General features: G+C 31.1%; 2 protein-coding genes across 2 annotated transcripts; both read right to left on the bottom strand.

Annotated features, from left to right (window-relative positions):
- Positions 1 to 805: 805 nt before the first annotated feature.
- On the bottom strand, positions 806 to 4,195 carry LOC139848022 (anaphase-promoting complex subunit 8). The gene is made up of 4 exons (XM_071837761.1): positions 4,075 to 4,195; positions 3,635 to 3,947; positions 1,511 to 2,761; positions 806 to 908 (listed from the first exon to the last, which is right to left on the bottom strand). Exons 1-4 carry the CDS (start codon positions 4,161 to 4,163, stop codon positions 825 to 827), a joined length of 1,737 nt encoding a protein of 578 aa, XP_071693862.1. The 5' UTR covers positions 4,164 to 4,195; the 3' UTR covers positions 806 to 824.
- A 1,176-nt stretch (positions 4,196 to 5,371) lies between these two features.
- On the bottom strand, positions 5,372 to 6,964 carry LOC139848588 (uncharacterized). Its single transcript, XM_071838314.1, has 4 exons — positions 6,861 to 6,964; positions 6,316 to 6,344; positions 6,065 to 6,199; positions 5,372 to 5,934 (listed from the first exon to the last, which is right to left on the bottom strand). Exons 1-4 carry the CDS (start codon positions 6,962 to 6,964, stop codon positions 5,372 to 5,374), a joined length of 831 nt encoding a protein of 276 aa, XP_071694415.1.
- Between the last annotated feature and the right edge of the window lie 14,970 nt (positions 6,965 to 21,934).

The following is a 21,934-nucleotide window of genomic DNA, read 5'->3' as shown; positions in this document are numbered from 1 at the left end:
TAGACATAGATATATTTAAATGGGTATGTTGCAATCATATAACATTTTGGAGATGTACATTTATACTTATTTTCTTCTAGTCTTTTGGCTGACTTGATAAAAATTGAAGATTTGGACTCAAAATCTCATTATTATAGCAATAAATATGTTATGGTATAATTTGTTTTGATGCTTTCAGGCATGAACCTTTTGCTTATATTTTGTAACCTTCTTCAAACAAGTACTTCAAAAAGCAAGACTGTTTACACAAACGGTATCAAATCGATCAATAGCGACTTAAACAAGGATTTCCATTTTGTATCTATGCATAAAAAAGTGGGTTCTTTGCAGCACAAAAGTGTACTGTATGGGTTACGTTTTCTTCTATACTTTTAGCACAATGTTGTTGGCAACTTAACAACAACGTACACATTAAGCACAAGAATTTTGCAAAGAGAGCGTATACAGCTAAACTACATGAGCCAATGCTTCAAGATTGAATCAGAAACTCTGGATTCATAGTACTAACCAATCAATTTTCATTCGGGAATTTAAAAAATGATGCATAAATACATTACCAACAAAATATTAAAAAAAAAAAAAACAGAAATACTATAATTTAACATGTGGATGAAGCTAACAACTACACGTACAATATGTAGTAAAAAGATTAAACAGGACTATCATACTACTAAACTCCTTGAACAAAATGAACCGAATATTCTTACCGCATTTAAGTTCTCAACATAGCTTTGTGTTCTATCTTTTGTGTATTCTTCATATCACATAATAGATGAACATCATGCATACCTCACCACACATGCACAAGACTTGATTAGATTTTATCATGGAAAGTGATCATCCATTTTAGGAATACCAGGTTGTGCAACCTTAATTGCTCGAAGAAGACTTTTTGCTGTTTCCTTCTCCTGTTATCACAAATAACAGATGTCAAATACATTCATAAAGTTTTCATCTTTTGGACAGTTTCTCTTATAGGTGGAAAACTGGTGACGAGCAGTTAATTATTTGCGTTGACCCACAACATTTTTGTCCAGAAAAACTATTCTTAATAAATAAAATAGTGTATAAATAAGCTACTTATTTACCTCATTTTTAATAAATAATGTAATGTAATGTAATATAACATGCTAAATTTAAATTTTTTGTATGCATTGTAATATGAACTTTGGGTGACTTCAGACACATTTGACCTTATAGATTTATTTCATAAAAAGGTAAATGGGTCAAAATTGTCACCACTACTTTCATTTATATATTAAAAGACTGAAAGACACATGAGAAAATTCTAATAGGGTTATTTCATAAAGAGGTAAACGGGTCAAAAATGTCACCACTACTTTCGTTTATATTTTAAGAGACAGACACATGAGAAAATTCTAAGAGTTATTTCATAAAAAGGTAAATGGGTCAAAATTGTCACCACTACTTTCGTTTATATTTTAATACTGAAAGCCACATGAGAAAATTGGTAATAACTGAATGGAATAAGCATACGCATGCAACTTACAGGGCCATTATAATCAAGAAGACGAGTGCAATACACTTCAGCTTCTTCATCTCTATTCTGGGCTCTACAATAATTTGCAAGAAACAAAAGAGCTTCAACCATATTTGGACCCTCACGTTCTTCATCTTCCATTCTTTCCAAATCTTTCTCATAATAAAACGCAGCCTCTTTCAATTGACCCAACTCACTATGCAACTTAGCTAACCTATGTAAAGCAATTGCTTCCCTATCATTACAATTTGCAGCCCGCCTATAACACTTAATAGCCTCTTCTAACATACGAAGCTGGTCCGTTTCATAACACTGGGCCATAGCTATCCACAACCTAGAATCAGTTGGCTGCAAAAACACTGATTTCTTGAAATAACTAAGGGCATAATAGGGCATCCCCATCATTTCATACGCTTGTCCTAGCCCATACCAGGCCCGATAATCACCCGGGTTTATATCCACGGCCCGTCTATAAGCATCAACAGCAGCCGGAGTGTTTTTCATCTCAACATACTCATGACCCATTAAAGTCCATGCAGATAAATACTTTTTATTCAACTTTAATGCCCTCCTAAAATAAATAACTGACTTTTCATGAAGACCCTTTAAACTATAATAGTTCCCTATAATACAACATGATTCAGGCCTGTATTTATCCGTCATGAAAACTTTGTGTGCAAGGTAACTAAGGCCTGAAAAGCATTCTTTTGCATACAACACATTAGAATACATGTCCATGTCATCCACACGATACGGGTCAATCCTAAGAAGCTCCTCAAATATAGCCTCGACTTGCTCAAACTCACGTAGACTGTACTGGGCTTTAGCTACTTGGGCTTTAATGTAATTACTGTAACCAAATGTAGCTTGCAGATTCTCATATTTAGCTAAAGATTCATTATGCATGCGTAACTCATGATATGTGCTAGCAAGAAAAAAGTCTTTCATCCAATGATTGTTTAGTTTAAGACTGTTTAGTGTTTCAGTTGTGGTGCATAAGGATTGAAGTTCCAACCAAGCAGACCAGTTCCATGGGTAACTGTTTACAGATTCAACTAGGACTGTTCGAGCAAGATTTTCGTTACCTTTTTCTTTGAGAACAAGACCGTATAAGTAAAGGCCAAAAGAGTCAATTGTGCCATTTTTACGAGCCGCAGACAATTCTCGTTCTATGGACACAAGTTCACTATTCACAGCATCACTTTTACCCAAAGGTCCCTCAAGTTCGATCGTCTCTTCATCTTTTCGTTTTTCCCCAGCCTGAAAATACCCAAACCTAAAGTATAAGCAACGCAAAAGGGATAGATAGTTTAACTACGTTTTTATAAAATAAAAAAAAATAAAATAAAAATAAAAAAAAGTGTCTTTTTCAGCAGATACCTCCTAGCAAGATCTTAAAGGAAGTATAAAGAAAGAAAGTAAAGGCAAACTCATACACGAGCTAAAATTTCAGCTCTTTGTTGACTTGTTGTACTGACGTAACGGTTTGGAATACTTAAAGATGTACGGATACATGTAGAAAGTAAGATTTTTCGAGTAATTTCCAAATAACTTTATAACGCTTATTTTTTAGGTCGTGGATGTTTATGGTAGGCAACAAATGAATAGGATAATATAACGAATTGAAACGACTGGCCAAGAATTGTGAATGCAAACTTTCGCAAATATATGGTGTGAATGAGGTAAATTATGTCATCTTGTTAAATAAATGTCGTCAAAATCAGTAACAGGGTTTAATAGAAAGCATAAGCTTGACCTTGATTCAAACAGCCACCGGAAAATAAACAAAAGCAGACACCTTTTACAGTCAATTATCTAGTACTTGGTTAAAAGTAGGATCATTAACATGGGGCAGTTAAGTAGCCACTAAATTTGGCATTCAATATCGTGATCAATTATCAAGCACGACGTTTAGATATCATATGCATCAATAACTAAATAAAAATACTAACTTGATGAATGCGCATGACTTTGAACATACAGACAGATAAACTAACTAATTAGCATAAGTTACATCAAATTACATCATCGGCATTTAATCGAACACCTGGTAGGCATAAATATAGCACCACACAAACTCCAAAAATAAACAAACATGATGTCAATAGAACTAAAAGGGATATAAAAACTAACCAAATAAAGAGCATAACATTTCAAAAACAAAGCCTTTTTCCCAGTCTGATCAGATAAAACATGAGCAGCTCTTTTATACTCTCTGCAATTAAAATACGATCTTGCAAGCAGATAAAAATCAGAATCCACAGCTTCATTGTCATCCTCCGGTACCGGAGTTGACACGTAGGATGTACCGGCAATCGGAGTTGATATATTTTCATCGGTTGGACAAAATCGCCGGCGAATGCTTGAACAGTCACGTTGTAATCGTGTTTGTGACGGTGGATACTTTGCTGGATCTTGCTCAATTCCTACTAATTGTTCTGCTGCCCTGTTCATACATACATATAAGCACGGAAATTATATTAATGTAGCTTCAATTTGTATGGCCTTTTAAAGTTAAAAAAAAAAAAAAAAAAAATACAGAATAGGGTTCGTGTAAAGGGTTTTTGTGTTACCATTTAGATGCGGAGTATAAGCAACGATCTGTGAGTTGATGAATTGCAGATCGGAGTTCGTTCCGGCAAGCTTCTTTGGTAACACCCATCGGAGTGCGTATTTCGGTTGAATGTGTGAGAACTTTTGAAATGTAGACGACGGCGATTTTGCTCTGGCGGTTTTTGGTTGGTGAATTTTGATTTGCAATTTTTTGAATATTTTGTGAATGAAAATATTATAATTCTGGTCCCCTGACTTTGATATTATGTTTAGAATAAGCCATGTACTTCGTAAGTGATAAGATTATAAATATAAACGGTTGTGGCGTATATTTGTGGTGTTACTTGCCTTTTTGCACTTTTAGGATGAGTATGACGTGGTTTTTTTTTGTGGAGTAGTAGTGATGTTTCTTTTTGGTGTTACTTTTAGTAAAATACTAAAATGCTGAGGTGACATTTTATTATTATTTTTCTGTTTTATTTATTTGTATTTATATTATTTTTATTATTATATGATTATTTTTATATTTTAAAAAAAAATTTAAATTATAACGGCTATATTATTGAACCGTTTTTTTTTTTTTTTTTAATGACTAGTTTTTACCCCTATATATACAACCACTCTTCTCAAATTATAACACACACTTCATCTCTTATAAAACTCTCAAATCATAACACACACAGTTATAAATGAGCCCGATGAATGTTTACGTTAAAGTTCATTACGGAGGTGAATTTGATCGAGAATTGATGAATTATACCCCGTACGAAACACGAGATTATTACATGGATGTTCGTAAGTGTCCTAATTATTTGTCGCTGCTTGAGTTGCTCCAGGAAGACATACCCTTACATGTTCAAACAAGTATGGTTTTTCAAAAAATCCAACGGTCCTGCCTCGCTACGTGAAGAAGATCACGATTGGTTTGGTGTGATTGGGCGAGCCTTGTTACGTAATCAACCAATTACGCTTTACACCGAATGGATTGATGAAAGCTACGCCATTGAGGCAAGTGAAGATGAAGCTGTACCTGATTCTCAACCGTGGCAACAATACGATATTCGCGATTACGAAGATTGATGAATGTGTTTGTTGAAGATAGCCGTTTAGGAATTAAAGTAATCGTTTTATAAACTAAGTTGTTTTTCTATTTTTAGAAATTAATGTAATCATTTTAGGAATTATTATAATAAACGGCTATATTTTATGGAATACCAATAAATTAATACAAGGAAACATTAATTACATTAATTGAAATTACTAAAAAAAATACATAATTTTAAAATTCCTTAACGAAACTAGAAAATACATAACAAATTACTCATTATTATTAGCGGTCCGAAAGTAAGGTGATAAGTTCCAAACGTGCTTGGTTAAATATGCCTCTAACTGTTGGTGAACTTGTTTGTCTCTTATTTCCTTAACCCTTATATCTCGATCCCTCAAATCCCGTTGCAACCTTCGTGGTGGGTTCCTTTGTATCATTCTGTCTTCTCTCCTTCCAATAGCAAAACCGTTATTTTCTTGAATCATGTTATGCAATACAATATAAGCATACATATGTCTTCGAATTTTGTTGAAGTCTTTAGATCTTGTCGGAGTTTTTAACATTGCAAATCTACCATGTAATACTCCAAATGCACGCTCAATATATTTCATTGCACTTTCTTGTAAACGTTTAAATTTTTTACGTGGTTCGTCAATTGGATTATGGGGCGCTTTTACCAACATGACCCAATATGGGTATATACCATCGCCTAGGTAATACTCTCTTTCGTAGTGACGCCCGTTGACATCAAATGGTGAAGGTTGAGCAGTTCCATCTTTTATAGTGTTGAAAATTTGTGAGGCATTTAAAACGTTAATGTCATTGTTCGAACCTGCCATACCAAAGAATACATGCCATATCCACAAATCTTATGAAGCGACTTTACAGAAGGCCCTTTTTATCACCTCTTATGTATTGTCCTTGCCAAGAAACAAGACAATTCTTCTACTCCCAATGCATACAATCAATACTACCAAGCATACCCGGTAAATCATGTTTTTGTGCGTGAAAATTATATTGTCTAACAATATCTTCGGCAGTTGATTTTCGCAAATATTCTCTAGCAAACAAATGAAATACGCATTCGCATAAATAATCTAAACATAAAGCAACCGTTTTCTCACCTATTTATAAATATTCGTCAAACAAATCGTGTGTAGTTCCATACGCCATTTGACGAATGGCCGTTGTACACTTTGGAGAATCGTCAAACTTTGACGACCTGTTGCATCGGGAAGTTCCCTAAAAAACAAAAAAAATTCAGGAATATCGGTACTATTAAAATTAGATATACCTTCCACAATTCGAAGAAATAACTGACGACTCATTCAAAAACGTCATTTAAATTTTTTTCTGGATAAACTGGTGTCTCCGAAAAATAATCAACGTATAACCTTAAAGCAGCATCTTCACGATCCCTAGGATTATAAACACGGGTTCGAAGGAATCACGAAGTACTTGCTTCTCCATCGACTCCTTCTTCCGTTATACTATTAATAAAACTAACAATTTTTTCATCATCGGAATCATCATCAAGAAACTCGAACATCTTGTATGTTTCGTCCATTGTGAACAAATTAAAATTGTAGGTCGTATGTTAATTGATTTAAGAATAGAAGTAGGAAAGTAGGATGTGTGTATTAAAAAGAAATGTAATATATATATATATATATATATATATATATATATATATATATATATATATATATATATATATAACTGATTTTTTATGCAAACGGTTATATCCACGTGACCCACCCAAATTTCTCCACGTGGCAGTAACAGCAACGACCTTTGCTAGCCTCGTTTATTTGCTTCAAACGCTGAAGTGACGCCATGAAGTGCTGGACTGTTACAGCCATCTTTGGCGTATCTTTGTGGCCAAGTAGGCAAGTGACCCCGTCACTTACCACCGTTACAAACATCCTAAATAATGATAATCTTTTGTTAAGAGTGCGTGAAATGTACTATCGTTCACTTTTTTAATCAAAATCACTTGAGATGATGAAACTTTTTTTGGTATATGTTCATGTGTGAAATTAGGGACATATTTTTATTGAAAACAAGAAATTACTCAAAAGTCAAAACTGACAAACACAATTTATATGCAATAGAACCTGATCATGCAATAGTATGATGATAAATAAGAGAGTTTCGTTCCTAAAGATAGCAACTAGTGTTGACTACGAATCGAGTTAAACGAAAATTGAAGGTTGCTGATAACAGTCGTGTTGCAACCGCTACAGATGCATTGTGACCGCAAGAGACGCATTACGGCCGCGTCAGGGTCATTGCGACTGCGATGGGTGGGCAGCGAATGAATGTTCTGGAATAGCTTGCATTGCGAACGTGATGGTTGCATTGCGACCGTTACGACGTCCTGACTTGCTGAATAAGTCGGTCTAGAAGTTTTCTTGTTTCGTTTTTTGCACTATAAATACCCTCATTTGTAACCTGCAATGTACACCACAAAATTTATCAATAAGAATACTCTTTTGATTGGCCGAGGATTAATATAATCATCTTTGATTACATATAACCTCGTTAAATTCTTTGTCTTTTATCATTCTTGCTAGTTTTCTTCGTGTTCTTCATTTGAATCTATTTGTTGTAAATGGGTTTGATAACTTAGGGTTATCAAGAATTGTAAGGGCTCACGTTTCTTATTCCTAATAAGTGGTATCAAGAACCTTGGTTCAATTTCACATGAACAATGGCAGACAAGAGTGATGTGAAGATTTATAAGTTTGATGGAAATGATTTTAGCTTTTGGAAGATGCAAATTGAGTATGTGCTTTATCAAAATAAGCTTTACCAACTGTTGAAGGTTGTTAAACCGGAAGAGATGGCTCATGGCTAGTGTGAGTTGTTGGATAGACAAGCCCTAGGCGTTGTTCGACTTTCTCTGGCCAAAAACGTTGCTTATAACATTGTGGGTCAAACCACAGCCGTGAGATTGATTGCGGCGTTATCCGACATGTATGAAAAGTCATCCGCTTTGAACAAAGTTTTCTTCATTCGGAAATTGGTGAATACTATGATGATGGAGGGTTCCTCGACGTCGGACCATGATAATGAATTTAATTTGATTTTAACTCGATGAAATCGATGAATATTAAATTCGATGATGATCTTAAGGCGTTGTTTTTGCAATTTTCATTGCCCGATAATTGGGTTGGTACATTTACGACGGTTAGTGGTTCATTCGAAACTACTAAGTTAACTTTTTAGGGAATCCGTGATTTGATTCTTAGCGAAGGTATTCGTAGGAAAGATTCGAATGGAAGTCTGGGTTCGGTTCTAAGTGTTAGTCGGGGAAGAGCTGGGTCAATAAGTCCATCAAGGAGCAATAAGTGGTGTGTTGGAATTGTCAACAAGTTTGTCATTATAAGTCAAAGTGTCCAAGTCATAAGTCAGGTGGGAGCATGGTGACTATGGTGATCGAAGATGCGTTCATTGTGACAACCCGGAAATTTCCGACCAAATTTAAACTTTATCTTTATATTATTCCGACACAATAAGCAAAGTTTGTTAAGTCGAATCTCAAGGATTTTAAACTATGTTCATACATTCATTTAACCTCGACCAAAATTCGACGATTCACGAACCATTATATAAATGAATATGATTATATATGTATATATGTATATATTTATAACTTGAAAACGTTAATAAAATATTAGGTATGTTACTTTACATGAACGTATTTGTTTCATTATGTTTATCGATAGAATTAGAAGATAATATCAAATGATTGATTTATCAGATACATTGTATGATTACGGGTCTCTGTTATGAGGTCCACTTTGATTTGAGAAATCTTTCCATTTTAACAATATCCGGAAAATAGTAAAAGTGAATTACAAGTAAGAACAAATATGTCAATTAATGATAACTGGACAAAGGTTAGTAGAGACTCCTGCTTAACTTTCAATGCAATGATTGCCTCGTGTCTGTGATAAGATAATTATTTAGTTTTCATATTATTGAAAACGTTTATGATATAGGTGAAACCTTTTAAAGAATGAAGTTGAATATATACAATAAGTTGGAATGTAAATTGTTAGAACTATATATATAAATAACTTGCATCGTGTATTTAAAACGTGTTTATGAATATTGAATATATATTACTTCAAAATTAGTTAAATAAATGATAGTAACATTTGGTTATTCGATTTGATTGATTTTTAGAACGTTTGAGAAGTTAAAATAAACGTTGGCGCATAAATGAATTATATCAAATTAAGCTCTAGAGCATAAACGTTAGGTGATATAATAATATCTATTATTTAAACGATTTTAAATTATATTGAACGTTGTAATGTATTTATTTTTTTTAAAAACTAAAATGTAATATTATTAAATAAATATTTCAATCTTATATAATATGTACAAAATTATATTTTTCTTTGAGAATATATATATATATATATTGCAAAGTGATTAATTATAATATTAACTAGATACAAAATGTTTTGATTTAAATTATCATATGTATATATAACGAGACAAGGATTTATAGAAGCAAATGACCAAAACATTCAAATGTACAAGTTACATTTCATGGAGTATAATTATTGGTGAAATAAGTCTAATTATTGATAAATGTACGTGTCGCGAAACGTAAAGTACAAGTTTTCTAAGCATACGAAAAGACGTTCGAAAAATCGGAAACGGCACATAAGTCGAGCGTCAACGTACAATTCATCGGTGCTAAAATTACAAATCAACTATGCACGAGAATATAATGTAATATTTAATTAATTCTAAAGATTAAATATATTATATATTAAATAATATATATAATTATTTATGTTACACAAATGAAGTGTCGGCAAGAATTTGAGCTGTATTACATAGCCATGCGATCACATGGCCACACAGGCTAATTCCCATGCGATCGCATGGGGGTTAGGTGGGCGTAATGTTGTTTAAAATGCACGATTTCGGTTCCATTTTTCATCTACTCTCTCAATTCTCTCTATAATGCTCCGAATTACTTATCTTATTTATTTATTTTAATTATTAATATTATATTATTATTAAAGATTATTATTAATCTTATGATATTAATATTAGTAGTATTATTATTAGTAGTATTATACATAAAATATTACGATGAGGTCATGAGCGAGTTATTTCAATACGGGTTTTTCGAGTAGGACAGGGCTAAGGAAATTATGGGTTATAGCTATGGAGGTGATGGGTATGGTTCATGGGTATGCTCGTGAGGTCAATTTGGTGTTTATCATCTCCGTTGCGTCTACGTACCTTTCCTGCAATATTGAATCTCAATATTGATACGTGAGCACTCATAACTTAACTTTTATATATTAATAGTGTATTCTTGACTAGTGCTCGAGTATATAGGATTATGCATGCTTGTATATTTAATATTGTCGTTAAATAGTTGACGATAGATTATGAACTAGTTATATATGCGGTTGAGATAAGGTATAAGATATGCATGTCGTTGGAAAGCTAGCGAAAAATTAAGAACTTTTCATTTAGATATTGAATGGTTTCGATGAACGGATTAGAAGTTATAGTCAATTAAATTTTTGTATTATTATTAAAAATGATTATTATTATTACTATCATCGTTATTATCATCGTTATAGTTTTTTTATCTAATTATTATTATTATTATTATTATTATTATTATTATTATTATCATTATCGGTAAAAGGTATTATCATTAAAAATTGTTATTTTTACTATCGTTATTATCGTTAAAGTTATAATTAGTATTATTATTATTATTATTATCATTAAGATAGTTATTAGAATTATCATTAATATTATCATAATAGTTATTATTATTAGTATTATTATAATTAAGACTAAAATTAGTAACACCTAATTATTATGATTATTATCATTAATATGAACGCGATATAAAAGACGATTAAAAGCTACTAAACGAATCGATTGGGAAATAATGAGTATGGGTATCATGATGAAATTTAAATTATCGTAAGAGATTGATTTCGATAAAATTATAGTTTTTTTCATTATTGTTATCACTATTATTACTAAAAGTATTATTAATATTAAAACTATCTTTTTTACAAAAATTATTATTTTTAATAGGAATATCATTGTTAATATAAAATTTTAGTATTATTATTAATAAAAATTATCATTTTATCATAATATCATTTTTAGTAAATATAAATATCGATATTTTTATTAATAGAATAATAATAATTATTATTACAAAATGATACAACTTTTACTTATTATTATTATCAATATTATTTTATCAAATAAATATGTGATATAAAATATTTTTCTACGTGTAAAATAATTACATTAATAATACCTATCATACTATTTTTATGATATTAAATGAACTTTATAAATTTTATTACTTAAGATATATAAAAATATATTTTTATTATATAAATTTTAATATAAAATTTTATTTATTAATAAATGAATTATTTTATTTACTCTAATAAATCTTTTAAAAAAAATTTAAAAAATATAAAACGACGATATTTAAACTATATAATAATTATGTATAAATTTTGAAAATCATTTTGAGTCAAATTGACTTTTGTTGACTTTTGCATATTAGTCTCGAGCATTAGGATTGTGATACACTATGACCTGACCTAAATTGCTATACAGTTATTGACCAACATATAAATATATATATACTTAATATATGTTCATGAATCCGAGGCCGACCTTGCACTTGTTCAATGCCATCATATGCTTAATTACTACGAAATACAATAGGTGAGTTTCATTTGCTCGCTTTTTAAATGCTTTTGCAATATATATTTTTGGGACTGAGAATACATGCGATTTTATAAATATTTTACGAAATATACGCAAGTAATCGAAACTACATTATATGGTTGAATGGATCGAAGCCGAATATGCCCCTTTTTAGCCTGGTAATCTAAGAATTAGGGAACTGGCCCCTAATTGACGCGAATCCTAAAGGTATATCTACGGGAACTAACAACCCCCATGCTAAAATTTGGAATGCTTTAGTACTTTGAAATTTATCATGTCCGATGGGTGTCCCGGAATGATGGGGATATTCTATATGCATCTTATTAATGTCGATTATAAGGTGTTCAATCCATATGAATGCTTTTTGTCTCTATATATGGGATGTATATTTATGAGAAATGGAAATGAAAATCTTGTGGCCTATTAAAATTATGGAAATGATCGATTATGATAAACTAATGAACTCACCAACCTTTTGGTTGGCACTTGAAAGCATGTTTATTCTCAGGTTTGAAAGAAATCTTCTGCTGTGCATTTGCTCATTTTAGAGATATTACTTGGAGTCATTCATGGCATATTTCAAAAGACTTTGCATTCAAGTCATTGAGTTCAATAGAGATTATTATTAATTAAATGATGGATTAGGTCATTTATAGGTTGGATATTATGAAATGGTATGCATGCCTGTCAACTTTCGATGTAATGAAAGGTTGTCTTTTAAAAACGAATGCAATTTTTGTAAAATGTACCATATAGAGGTCAAATATCTAGCGATGTAATCGTATGTTATTGTATTCGTCCTTATGGATTGGGATGGGTCGTCTCATGTGGTATCAGAACGGTGGTCTTAGCGAACCAGGTCTGCATTAGTGTGTCTAACTGATAAGTCGTTAGGATGCATTAGTGAGTCTGCACTTCGACCGTGTCTGCATGTCAAAAGTTTTGCTTATCATTTTTGTCGAAAATTACCTACTTATCATTCTTAGTCTAGACACATCTTATTGCATTGATTGTATGAATAGTGTATAGACAAAATTCATATCTTAGCGTATCTGCTAATTCATATCTTAGCGTATATGTTACTGTAAACTTTGCCTGACATATTTCGTAAATTCCTCCGTAATCTATGAAATCTTTTGCTCTACATATATAGATATTCTATGTAATTAGAATACCACCCGATAGCCAGAAAATCATTTCATATCGAATAATCCTTTATTCAATCGTACGAAATGGAATTCGTCATTAGTTCAAGTCCTTCGGATTCCGAAATGGAATCCCACTCAAGCTCTGAAAGCAGTGTGACTGGAATGGATCAACCAATCAGCCATCATCTATTCTGGATGAATTGGGGATGGGTTCGTAGCCTCCTTAATCATTGGAGACAAGAAGAAGGCGATCCTTTCCATCCACCACATTGCCCTATTGGCGAAGAACCTGAAGCACTTACCGGCGAACCTGTCTGAAACACCATTTTCTCTCTCTTTTCCAGAGTATCTCGTCACGACTACATATTATCTCACATTCTGGATCTTATTCATCTGCTCGTCCGAACTGCCAATCATCCCGGTGTAACAGAAGAAGTCAACGAGCTTCGCGCTAGGGTAGTGGTTTTGGAGAATATGGTGCAAAGGTTACAAACACCAGTAGCAGCACCAGCAGTATAACCAGTACCACTATCAGCAACACTAACGGTACCATCACCACCACCAACAGTAACATCCGCATCCCACACCTCAACATCACAATCCGTACCTCGAACCTCAACGTCATACGCATCATAAACACCAAGGAGTACCAACAACAACAAACGATGAAGTATTGATTCATAACTTCATCAAGGAAATATTCTGCAGAGAATATGTAGTTTCTAAAAGTTTTAGAGATTATTTATTTTAGTTCTGATTGTAAATCAGATGAGTAAGCGAAATGATGAAATGAAACCCTGACCGAAATGGTGCACGATTTACAAGCTAGACTTGTTTTACCAACAGCATCAGCAGTACCGTCAGCATCGCCAGCATTATCAGCACCCATAACATCACAAGCTCCGCCAGTTCAAGAATCACCGTAGACATCATATGAATCAACAATGATTATATTGTATCAATGAGTTATAAAGTATTAACTCATTTCCATTGAAGAATTTATATGTATATCTTATATATAAAAATTTCTAAAAATAAATCGTTCTGTACTAAGCTATTATGTGTGAATTCTAACTACTCGGTTAATTCATATTACTAATATGCTATGATGTACATCCTTCGTCAGCAACTTAGCCATCGTTAACTACAATCTCTATTTTAATTCAATGAGTTCAATTTCATAATAAATCGAGTGTATTATTTAAATATATATTTGATTTTTACACTTTCATCATCGATGTACTCGAAACTTTTCAGACAACATCATTAGTACCTTGCGAAATTCACAAGAATTCCACGAACACCAACATCACGCAAAGTATTAATTCATAATTTCAATTTTATGGAAGAAATATTTATGTAATTTCTAAAGTTTTAGGGATTACTCAATTCTAGTTTCAACCGTAATTTAAATGAGTTTAATTTAATATTAATTCATTAAATCTATGTTACATCTGAAGAAAATATACATATATATATTTTCATAAAGACTGTAATAAAAATTCTTTTGTACAAAATATTAATTGTGGATTTTTTTTTTTAACGGGTAGGTAATACCCGAGAGATATATAAATTCACAATTAATATGTTACATTCTACGAATCTGATTCAGCAAATCATACATTATACTCCATACTTTCACAACAATATACATTCTTTTATAGAAATTAAAATAACCATACTCATTCAAATTCAATTACATATTCTGATTTTGAAATCGCAGAATTCAATTCAAGATATAACCGGTATCATCACTCTTAGATTCCTACATTTTTCAAAGCTATACTTTGACTTCAAAACTGTGTAAGAACATCATATGTATATAAACGACTACAATCGGTGTTCAAACCCTTCAAAATTCCTGTAGACACTCCAAATAATGAACAATCGAGATGATGATCCAACCACATGTTGCCAACAGTTATACACCTGAAAAACTTTCAAAACCAAAGTCATAGTTTAATACGTATCCATGTCAGACCCTTTGGCATTTATTAGCTAAAATAACTTTTCAATTCTGTTTCAAAATAGACAGTTTTGTCATAGCTCCAGCAAGACAACTTCGACTTCTCAATCAAAACAGCCTTATTATAACCTCGATAGATATGTTATCCTTTCGCCAACGTTACAGGGGAACCATTTATGTTCCATCACATTAGCAATAAACTTACCAACAACTTCACTGATCTTTGATCTTCCGAAAAATCGTTATAATTATCAAAATCCCATCATTTACTTATCTGCATCTTGTAACGAGAATTGCCATACGAATCATTGGGAATTAGCAATCGGTATTTTGAAATCTCGTAGCATGTCGACGCCAACAGTTATACATATAATGCCTATCTCCTGAACTTACATACTGCGAATGTGAAGTTTCTGAAAAACACCCCGAACTGCCAAATATTTCTCGAGATACTGATGAAGCAGCAAAAACTATAAACGACCTTAACAGTAAAAAGTTTGATGATAAAGAATAGTGTGTTGGAAAAGCACAGAAAAGAGAAGGTTTGGAACTGAAAAACGGATTGAGCAAACCATGAAGGAGGCTGTGGACAAATCACAAAGATGAAATCTACCTTCAAAGGATCCAAATGATTCAGTATCTGCTGAAGTCATTATTGAATACCTTGCTCCCGACTCTAAACCCTTGCGGACAATATTCTTCATCATCCTTTGATATTAGAAATTCTAAGATATCATCGTATCTTTCATTATAAATATCCTCCATATTTCTGAAGATATTTCCAAAATTATTTTTATCCGAAATCATTTACCTCTTCGCGTTATCTGTGTTATATCATAAAAGAAACTGTTTTAGTTTCTAAATTCTGAAACCTTCGAATTTAAAATATGAATGTTTTGAAATAGTGTTGGGAACTGAAGCATGAATTAGTATAATATAATGACACTTGATCAACGTGATTATATTACAGTAAGTCATGATGAGTTTCTAAATGGAATATGATGATTCACAGATCATAATGTTATCACGTGCCATGTCACACGACTCTGGTATTCTATTTAACCTCTAAAAATATCAAGAAAATAATTTTTCTTGATGATTCGGTCTTTTCTGAGGTATTCTGGTAATTTGACAAATCAAGATCGTGCCATTACATTTCTCTTCTTAGAACATTAACTATATTCATTTCAAAATCCATACCTACGAATTCTGGACCGTTATTCGCTTGACTTGAAGTCGGGAAGAGGAGACAAAAGTATGGAACTATTAAATATAAAAGAAAATATAAAGCTCGACAACAACACATAAATTACAAGCCGTGCATATCAATACATATTGCCACGTAAAGGCACGGGAGAATTAAAAACACTATAACCCCAAGGTAATAGTAAAAGTAAATAAAATCCTCCGGTGGTAGATGAAAAAGAAGAATGATAGATATGAAAGTTAAGAGTATATCAAGGATCAGAACGGGATGGAGCATATTGAAGAATGTTTTAAAGTATGAATTGAGGGGGGAAGAATATAATGTGTAAGTTGTAAGGAAACGAATGGGGGTGGATTTATAGTGAAATAGCCGACAGATCAATCAAAATAAATGATCGCATTTAAAGCGGATCCTAATGTCCTTGATTACTGAAGAATCAAATCTTATTACGAAATTTTCTCCAAATCCCCTGAACTCTGGAAAATCAACCCTATCTACATCAAAAGATATGACGAATCTACACTTATTTATTTCACTCTTTTGTAATAACTTCACTTGCAATCTTCACATAAATCAAATTATTTTATCTATATTACTCAGTGATGATAAAAACTTTAATTTCCAGCCCATATGTGTCACAAAGACATACTTATTGTCAGCCATGACCATTTCAATCAAATTTCGGGACGAAATTTCTTTAACGGGTAGGTACTGTGACAACCCAAATTTTTTTGACCAAATTTAAACTTTATCTTTATATTATTCTGACACGATAAGCAAAGTTTGTTAAGTCGAATCTCAAGGATTTTAAACTATGTTCGTACATTCATTTAACCTCGACCAAAATTAGACGATTCACGGACCATTATATAAATGAATATGATTATATATGTATATATGTATATATTTCTAACTTGAAAACGTTAATAAAATATTAGGTATATTACTTTACATGAACGTATTTGTTTCAGTATGTTTATCGATAGAATTAGAAGATAATATCAAATGATTGATTTATCAGATACATTGTATGATTACGGGTCTCTGTTATGAGGTCCACTTTGATTTGAGAAATATTTCCATTTTAACAATATCCGAAAAATGGTAAAAGTGAATTACAAGTAAGAACAAATATGTCAATTATTGATAACTGGACAAAGGTTAGTAGAGACTCCTGCTTAACTTTCAATGCAATGATTGCCTCGTGTCTATGATAAGATAATTATATAGTTTTCATATTATTGAAAACGTTTATAATATAGGTGAAACCTTTTAAAGAATGAAGTTGAATATATACAATAAGTCGGAATGTAAATTGTTAGAACTATATATATAAATAACTTGCATCATGTATTTAAAACGTGTTTATGAATATTGAATATATATTATTTTAAAATTAGTTAAATAAACGATAGTAACATTTGGTTATTCGATTTGATTGATTTTTAGAACGTTTGAGAAGTTAAAATAAACGTTGGCGCATAAATGAATTATATCAAATTAAGCTCTAGAGCATAAACGTTAGGTGATATAATAATATATACTATTTAAACGATTTTAAATTATATTGAACGTTGTAATATATTTATTTTAAAAAAAAAACTAAAATGTAATATTATTAAATAAATATTTCAATCTTATATAATATGTACAAAATTATATTTTTCTTTGAGAATATATATATATATATATATATATATATATATATATATATATATATATATATATATATATATATATATATATATATATATATATATATTACAAAGTGATTAATTATAATATTAACTAGATACAAAACGTTTTGATTTAAATTATCATATGTATATATAACGAGACAAGGATTTATAGAAGCAAATGACCAAAACATTCAAATGTACAAGTTACATTTCATGGAGTATAATTATTGGTGAAATAAGTATAATTATTGATAAAGGTACGTGTCGCGAAACGTAAAGTACAAGTTTTCTAAGCGTACGAAAAGACGTTCGAAAAATCGGAACCGGCACATAAGTCGAGCGTCAACGTACAATTCATCAGTGCTAAAATTACAAATCAACTATGCACGAGAATATAATGTAATATTTAATTAATTCTAAAGATTAAAAATATTGTATATTAAATAATATATATAATTATTTATGTTACACAAATGAAGTTTCGGCAAGAATTTGAGCTGTATTACATAGCCATGCGATCGCATGGCCACACAGGCTAATTCCCATGCGATCGCATGGGGGTTAGGTGGGCGTAATGTTGTTTAAAATGCACGATTTCGGTTCCATTTTTCATCCACTCTCTCAATTCTCTCTATAATGCTCCGAATTACTTATCTTATTTATTTATTTTAATTATTAATATTATATTATTATTAAAGATTATTATTAATCTTATGATATTAATATTAGTAGTATTATTATTAGTAGTATTATACATAAAATATTACGACGAGGTCATGAGCGAATTATTTCAAGACGGGTTTTTCGAGTAGGACAGGGCTAAGGAAATTATGGGTTATAGCTATGGAGGTGATGGGTATCTAATTATTATTATTATTATTATTATTATTATTATTATTATTATTATTATTATTATTATTATTGTTACTATTATTATTATTATTATCATCATTATCAGTAAAAGGTATTATCATTAAAAATTGTTATTTTTACTATCGTTATTATCGTTAAAGTTATAATTAGTATTATTATTATTATTATTATTATTATTATTATTATTATTATTATTATTATTATTATCATTAAGATAGTTATTAGAATTATCATTAATATTATCATAATAGTTATTATTATTAGTATTATTATAATTAAGACTAAAATTAGTAACACCTAATTATTATGATTATTATCATTAATATGAATGCGATATAAAAGACGATTAAAAGCTACTAAACGAAGCGATCGGGAAATAATGAGTATGAGTATCATGATGAAATTTAAAATATCGTAAGATACTGATTTAGATAAAATTATCGTTTTTTTCATTATTGTTATCACTATTATTACTAAAAGTATTATTAATATTAAAACTATCTTTTTTACAAAAATTATTATTCTTAATAGGAATATCATTGTTAATATAAAATTTTAGTATTATTATTAAAAAAAATTATCATTTTATCATAGTATCATTTTTAGTAAATATAAATATTGATATTTTTATTAATAGAATAATAATTATTATTATTACAAAATGATACAAATTTTACTTATTATTATTATCAATATTATTTTATCAAATAAATATGTGATATAAAGATATTTTTCTACGTGTAAAATAATTACATTAATAATACCTATCATACTATTTTTATGATATTAAATGAACTTTATAAATTTTATTACTTAAGATATATAAAAATATATTTTTATTATATAAATTTTAATATAAAATTTTATTTATTAATAAATGGATTATTTTATTTACTCTAATTAATCTTTTAAAAATATTTAAAAAATATAAAACGACGATATTTAAACTATATAATAATTATGTATAAATTTTGGAAATCATTTTGAGTCAAATTGACTTTTGTTGACTTTTGCATATTAGTCTTGAGCATTAGGATTGTGATACACTATGACCTGACCTAAATTGCTATACAGTTATTGACCAACATATAAATATATATATACTTAATATAGGTTCGTGAATCCGAGGCCAACCTTGCACTTGTTCAATGCCATCATATGCTTAATTACTACGAAATACAATAGGTGAGTTTCATTTGCTCCCTTTTTAAATGCTTTTGCAATATATATTTTTGGGACTGAGAATACAAGCGATTTTATAAATTTTTTACGAAATAGACGCAAGTAATCGAAACTACATTATATGGTTGAATGGATCGAAGCCGAATATGCCCCTTTTTAGCCTGGTAATCTAAGAATTAGGGAACTGGCCCCTAATTGACGCGAATCCTAAAGGTATATCTACGGGAACTAACAACCCCCATGCTGGAATTTGGAATGCTTTAGTACTTCGAAATTTATCATGTCCGATGGGTGTCCCGGAATGATGGGGATATTTTATATGCATCTTGTTAATGTCGATTATCAGGTGTTCAATCCATATGAATGATTTTTGTCTCTATATATGGGACGTATATTTATGAGAAATGGAAATGAAAATCTTGTGGTCTATTAAAATTATGGGAATGATCGATTATGATAAACTAATGAACTCACCAACCTTTTGGTTGACACTTGAAAGCATGTTTATTCTCAGGTTTGAATGAAATCTTTCGATGTGCATTTGCTCATTTTATAGATATTACTTGGAGTCATTCATGACATATTTCAAAAGATGTTGCATTCAAGTCGTTAAGTTCAATAGAGATTATTATTAATTAAATGACGGATTAGGTCATTTATAGGTTGGATATTATGAAATGGTATGCATGCCTATCAACTTTCGATGTAATGAAAGGTTGTCTTTTAAAAACGAATGCAATGTTTGTAAAATGTATCATATAGAGGTCGAATATCTCGCGATGTAATCATATGTTATTGTATTCGTCCTTATGAATTGGGACGGGTCGTCTCATTGATGTTCCAAAAAGAGGTTCTTGACGAATCTTGAGTTTTAGATTCGGGTGCCTAGAATCATGTTTCCCCATACATGAACGAGATGGTAACTTCAAGGAATACTCCGGTAAGGTTCGAGTTGCGAATGAGAGAACACTTGATATTGTGGGTATTGGTGATCTCGTGGTTAGACACTTGAATTATGCTTGGATCTTGAGGAATGTGTGGTTCGTTCCAAAGCTCAAGAGTCGGTTAATTTCGGTTGGGCAATTGGATGACGATAATTATCATGTCCTATTTGGAGATTAAAAGTGGGTAGTGTTTAAGGGAGATTATGTAGTCGCTCACGGGTTTAAAAGGGGAACCATGTATATGGTTGAAGTTCCAAAAGATAAATGGATAGGTGATTTTGTAGATGTCAAAAGTCCTGGCATTCTAATGCTTTCCGGTATTTTTGAGAGATCTTGTTTGAGTGGGAGCACGAATAGAGTCGAAACAAGTGGAAATTCGGGTCGAATTGGGTACACTAGAGTTTTCGGTACTTCGGGTAGATCTTCTCCAATGAAAACTTTGTTGAGGTCGACCGAAGAAGATGAACAAGAGGTTTTCTTAAGAGTCATGGTTAATGATACATCCGTACAAAATCCGTCATGGTTAAAAGTCATGAATGTTTTGGAATAGCTTGCTTTACAACCGCGATGTTTGCATTGTGACCGCGACGACGTCATGACTTGCTGAATAAGTCGGTCTAGAAGTTTCCTTGTTTTGTTTTTTTGCACTATAAATACCCCCATATGTAACCTGCAAGGTACACCACAAAATTTATCAATAAGAATACTCTTTTGGTTGTCCGAGGATTAAATAATCATCTTTGATTACATATAACCTCGTTAAATTCTTTGTCTTTTATCGTTCTTGCTAGTTTTCTTCGTGTTCTTCACTTTAATCCGTTTGTTGTAAGTGGGTTTGATAACTTATGGTTATTAAGTCTTGTTAGGGCTCACGTTTCTTATTCCTAACAACTAGTATCTTACTCAAGTAAATGAAAACATGCAATTTAACTAAACAATTAAACAATAAATCAGCGAATTTCTGTTTAGAGACCGAAAAGTCAAAATCAGTGATTCAATAAAAATATAAAAAAAAATAGCAAGCAATTAACTTCGTGCAAAAAAAAAAATCACAATAAACAAATATGTTTATTTGGGAAT

Source organism: Rutidosis leptorrhynchoides, chromosome 5, assembly GCF_046630445.1.
Source record: "Rutidosis leptorrhynchoides isolate AG116_Rl617_1_P2 chromosome 5, CSIRO_AGI_Rlap_v1, whole genome shotgun sequence".
NCBI classification, from domain to species: Eukaryota; Viridiplantae; Streptophyta; class Magnoliopsida; order Asterales; family Asteraceae; genus Rutidosis; species Rutidosis leptorrhynchoides.
Note: the sequence above shows the minus strand (reverse complement) of the source record. Positions and strands in the feature narration are given on the sequence as shown.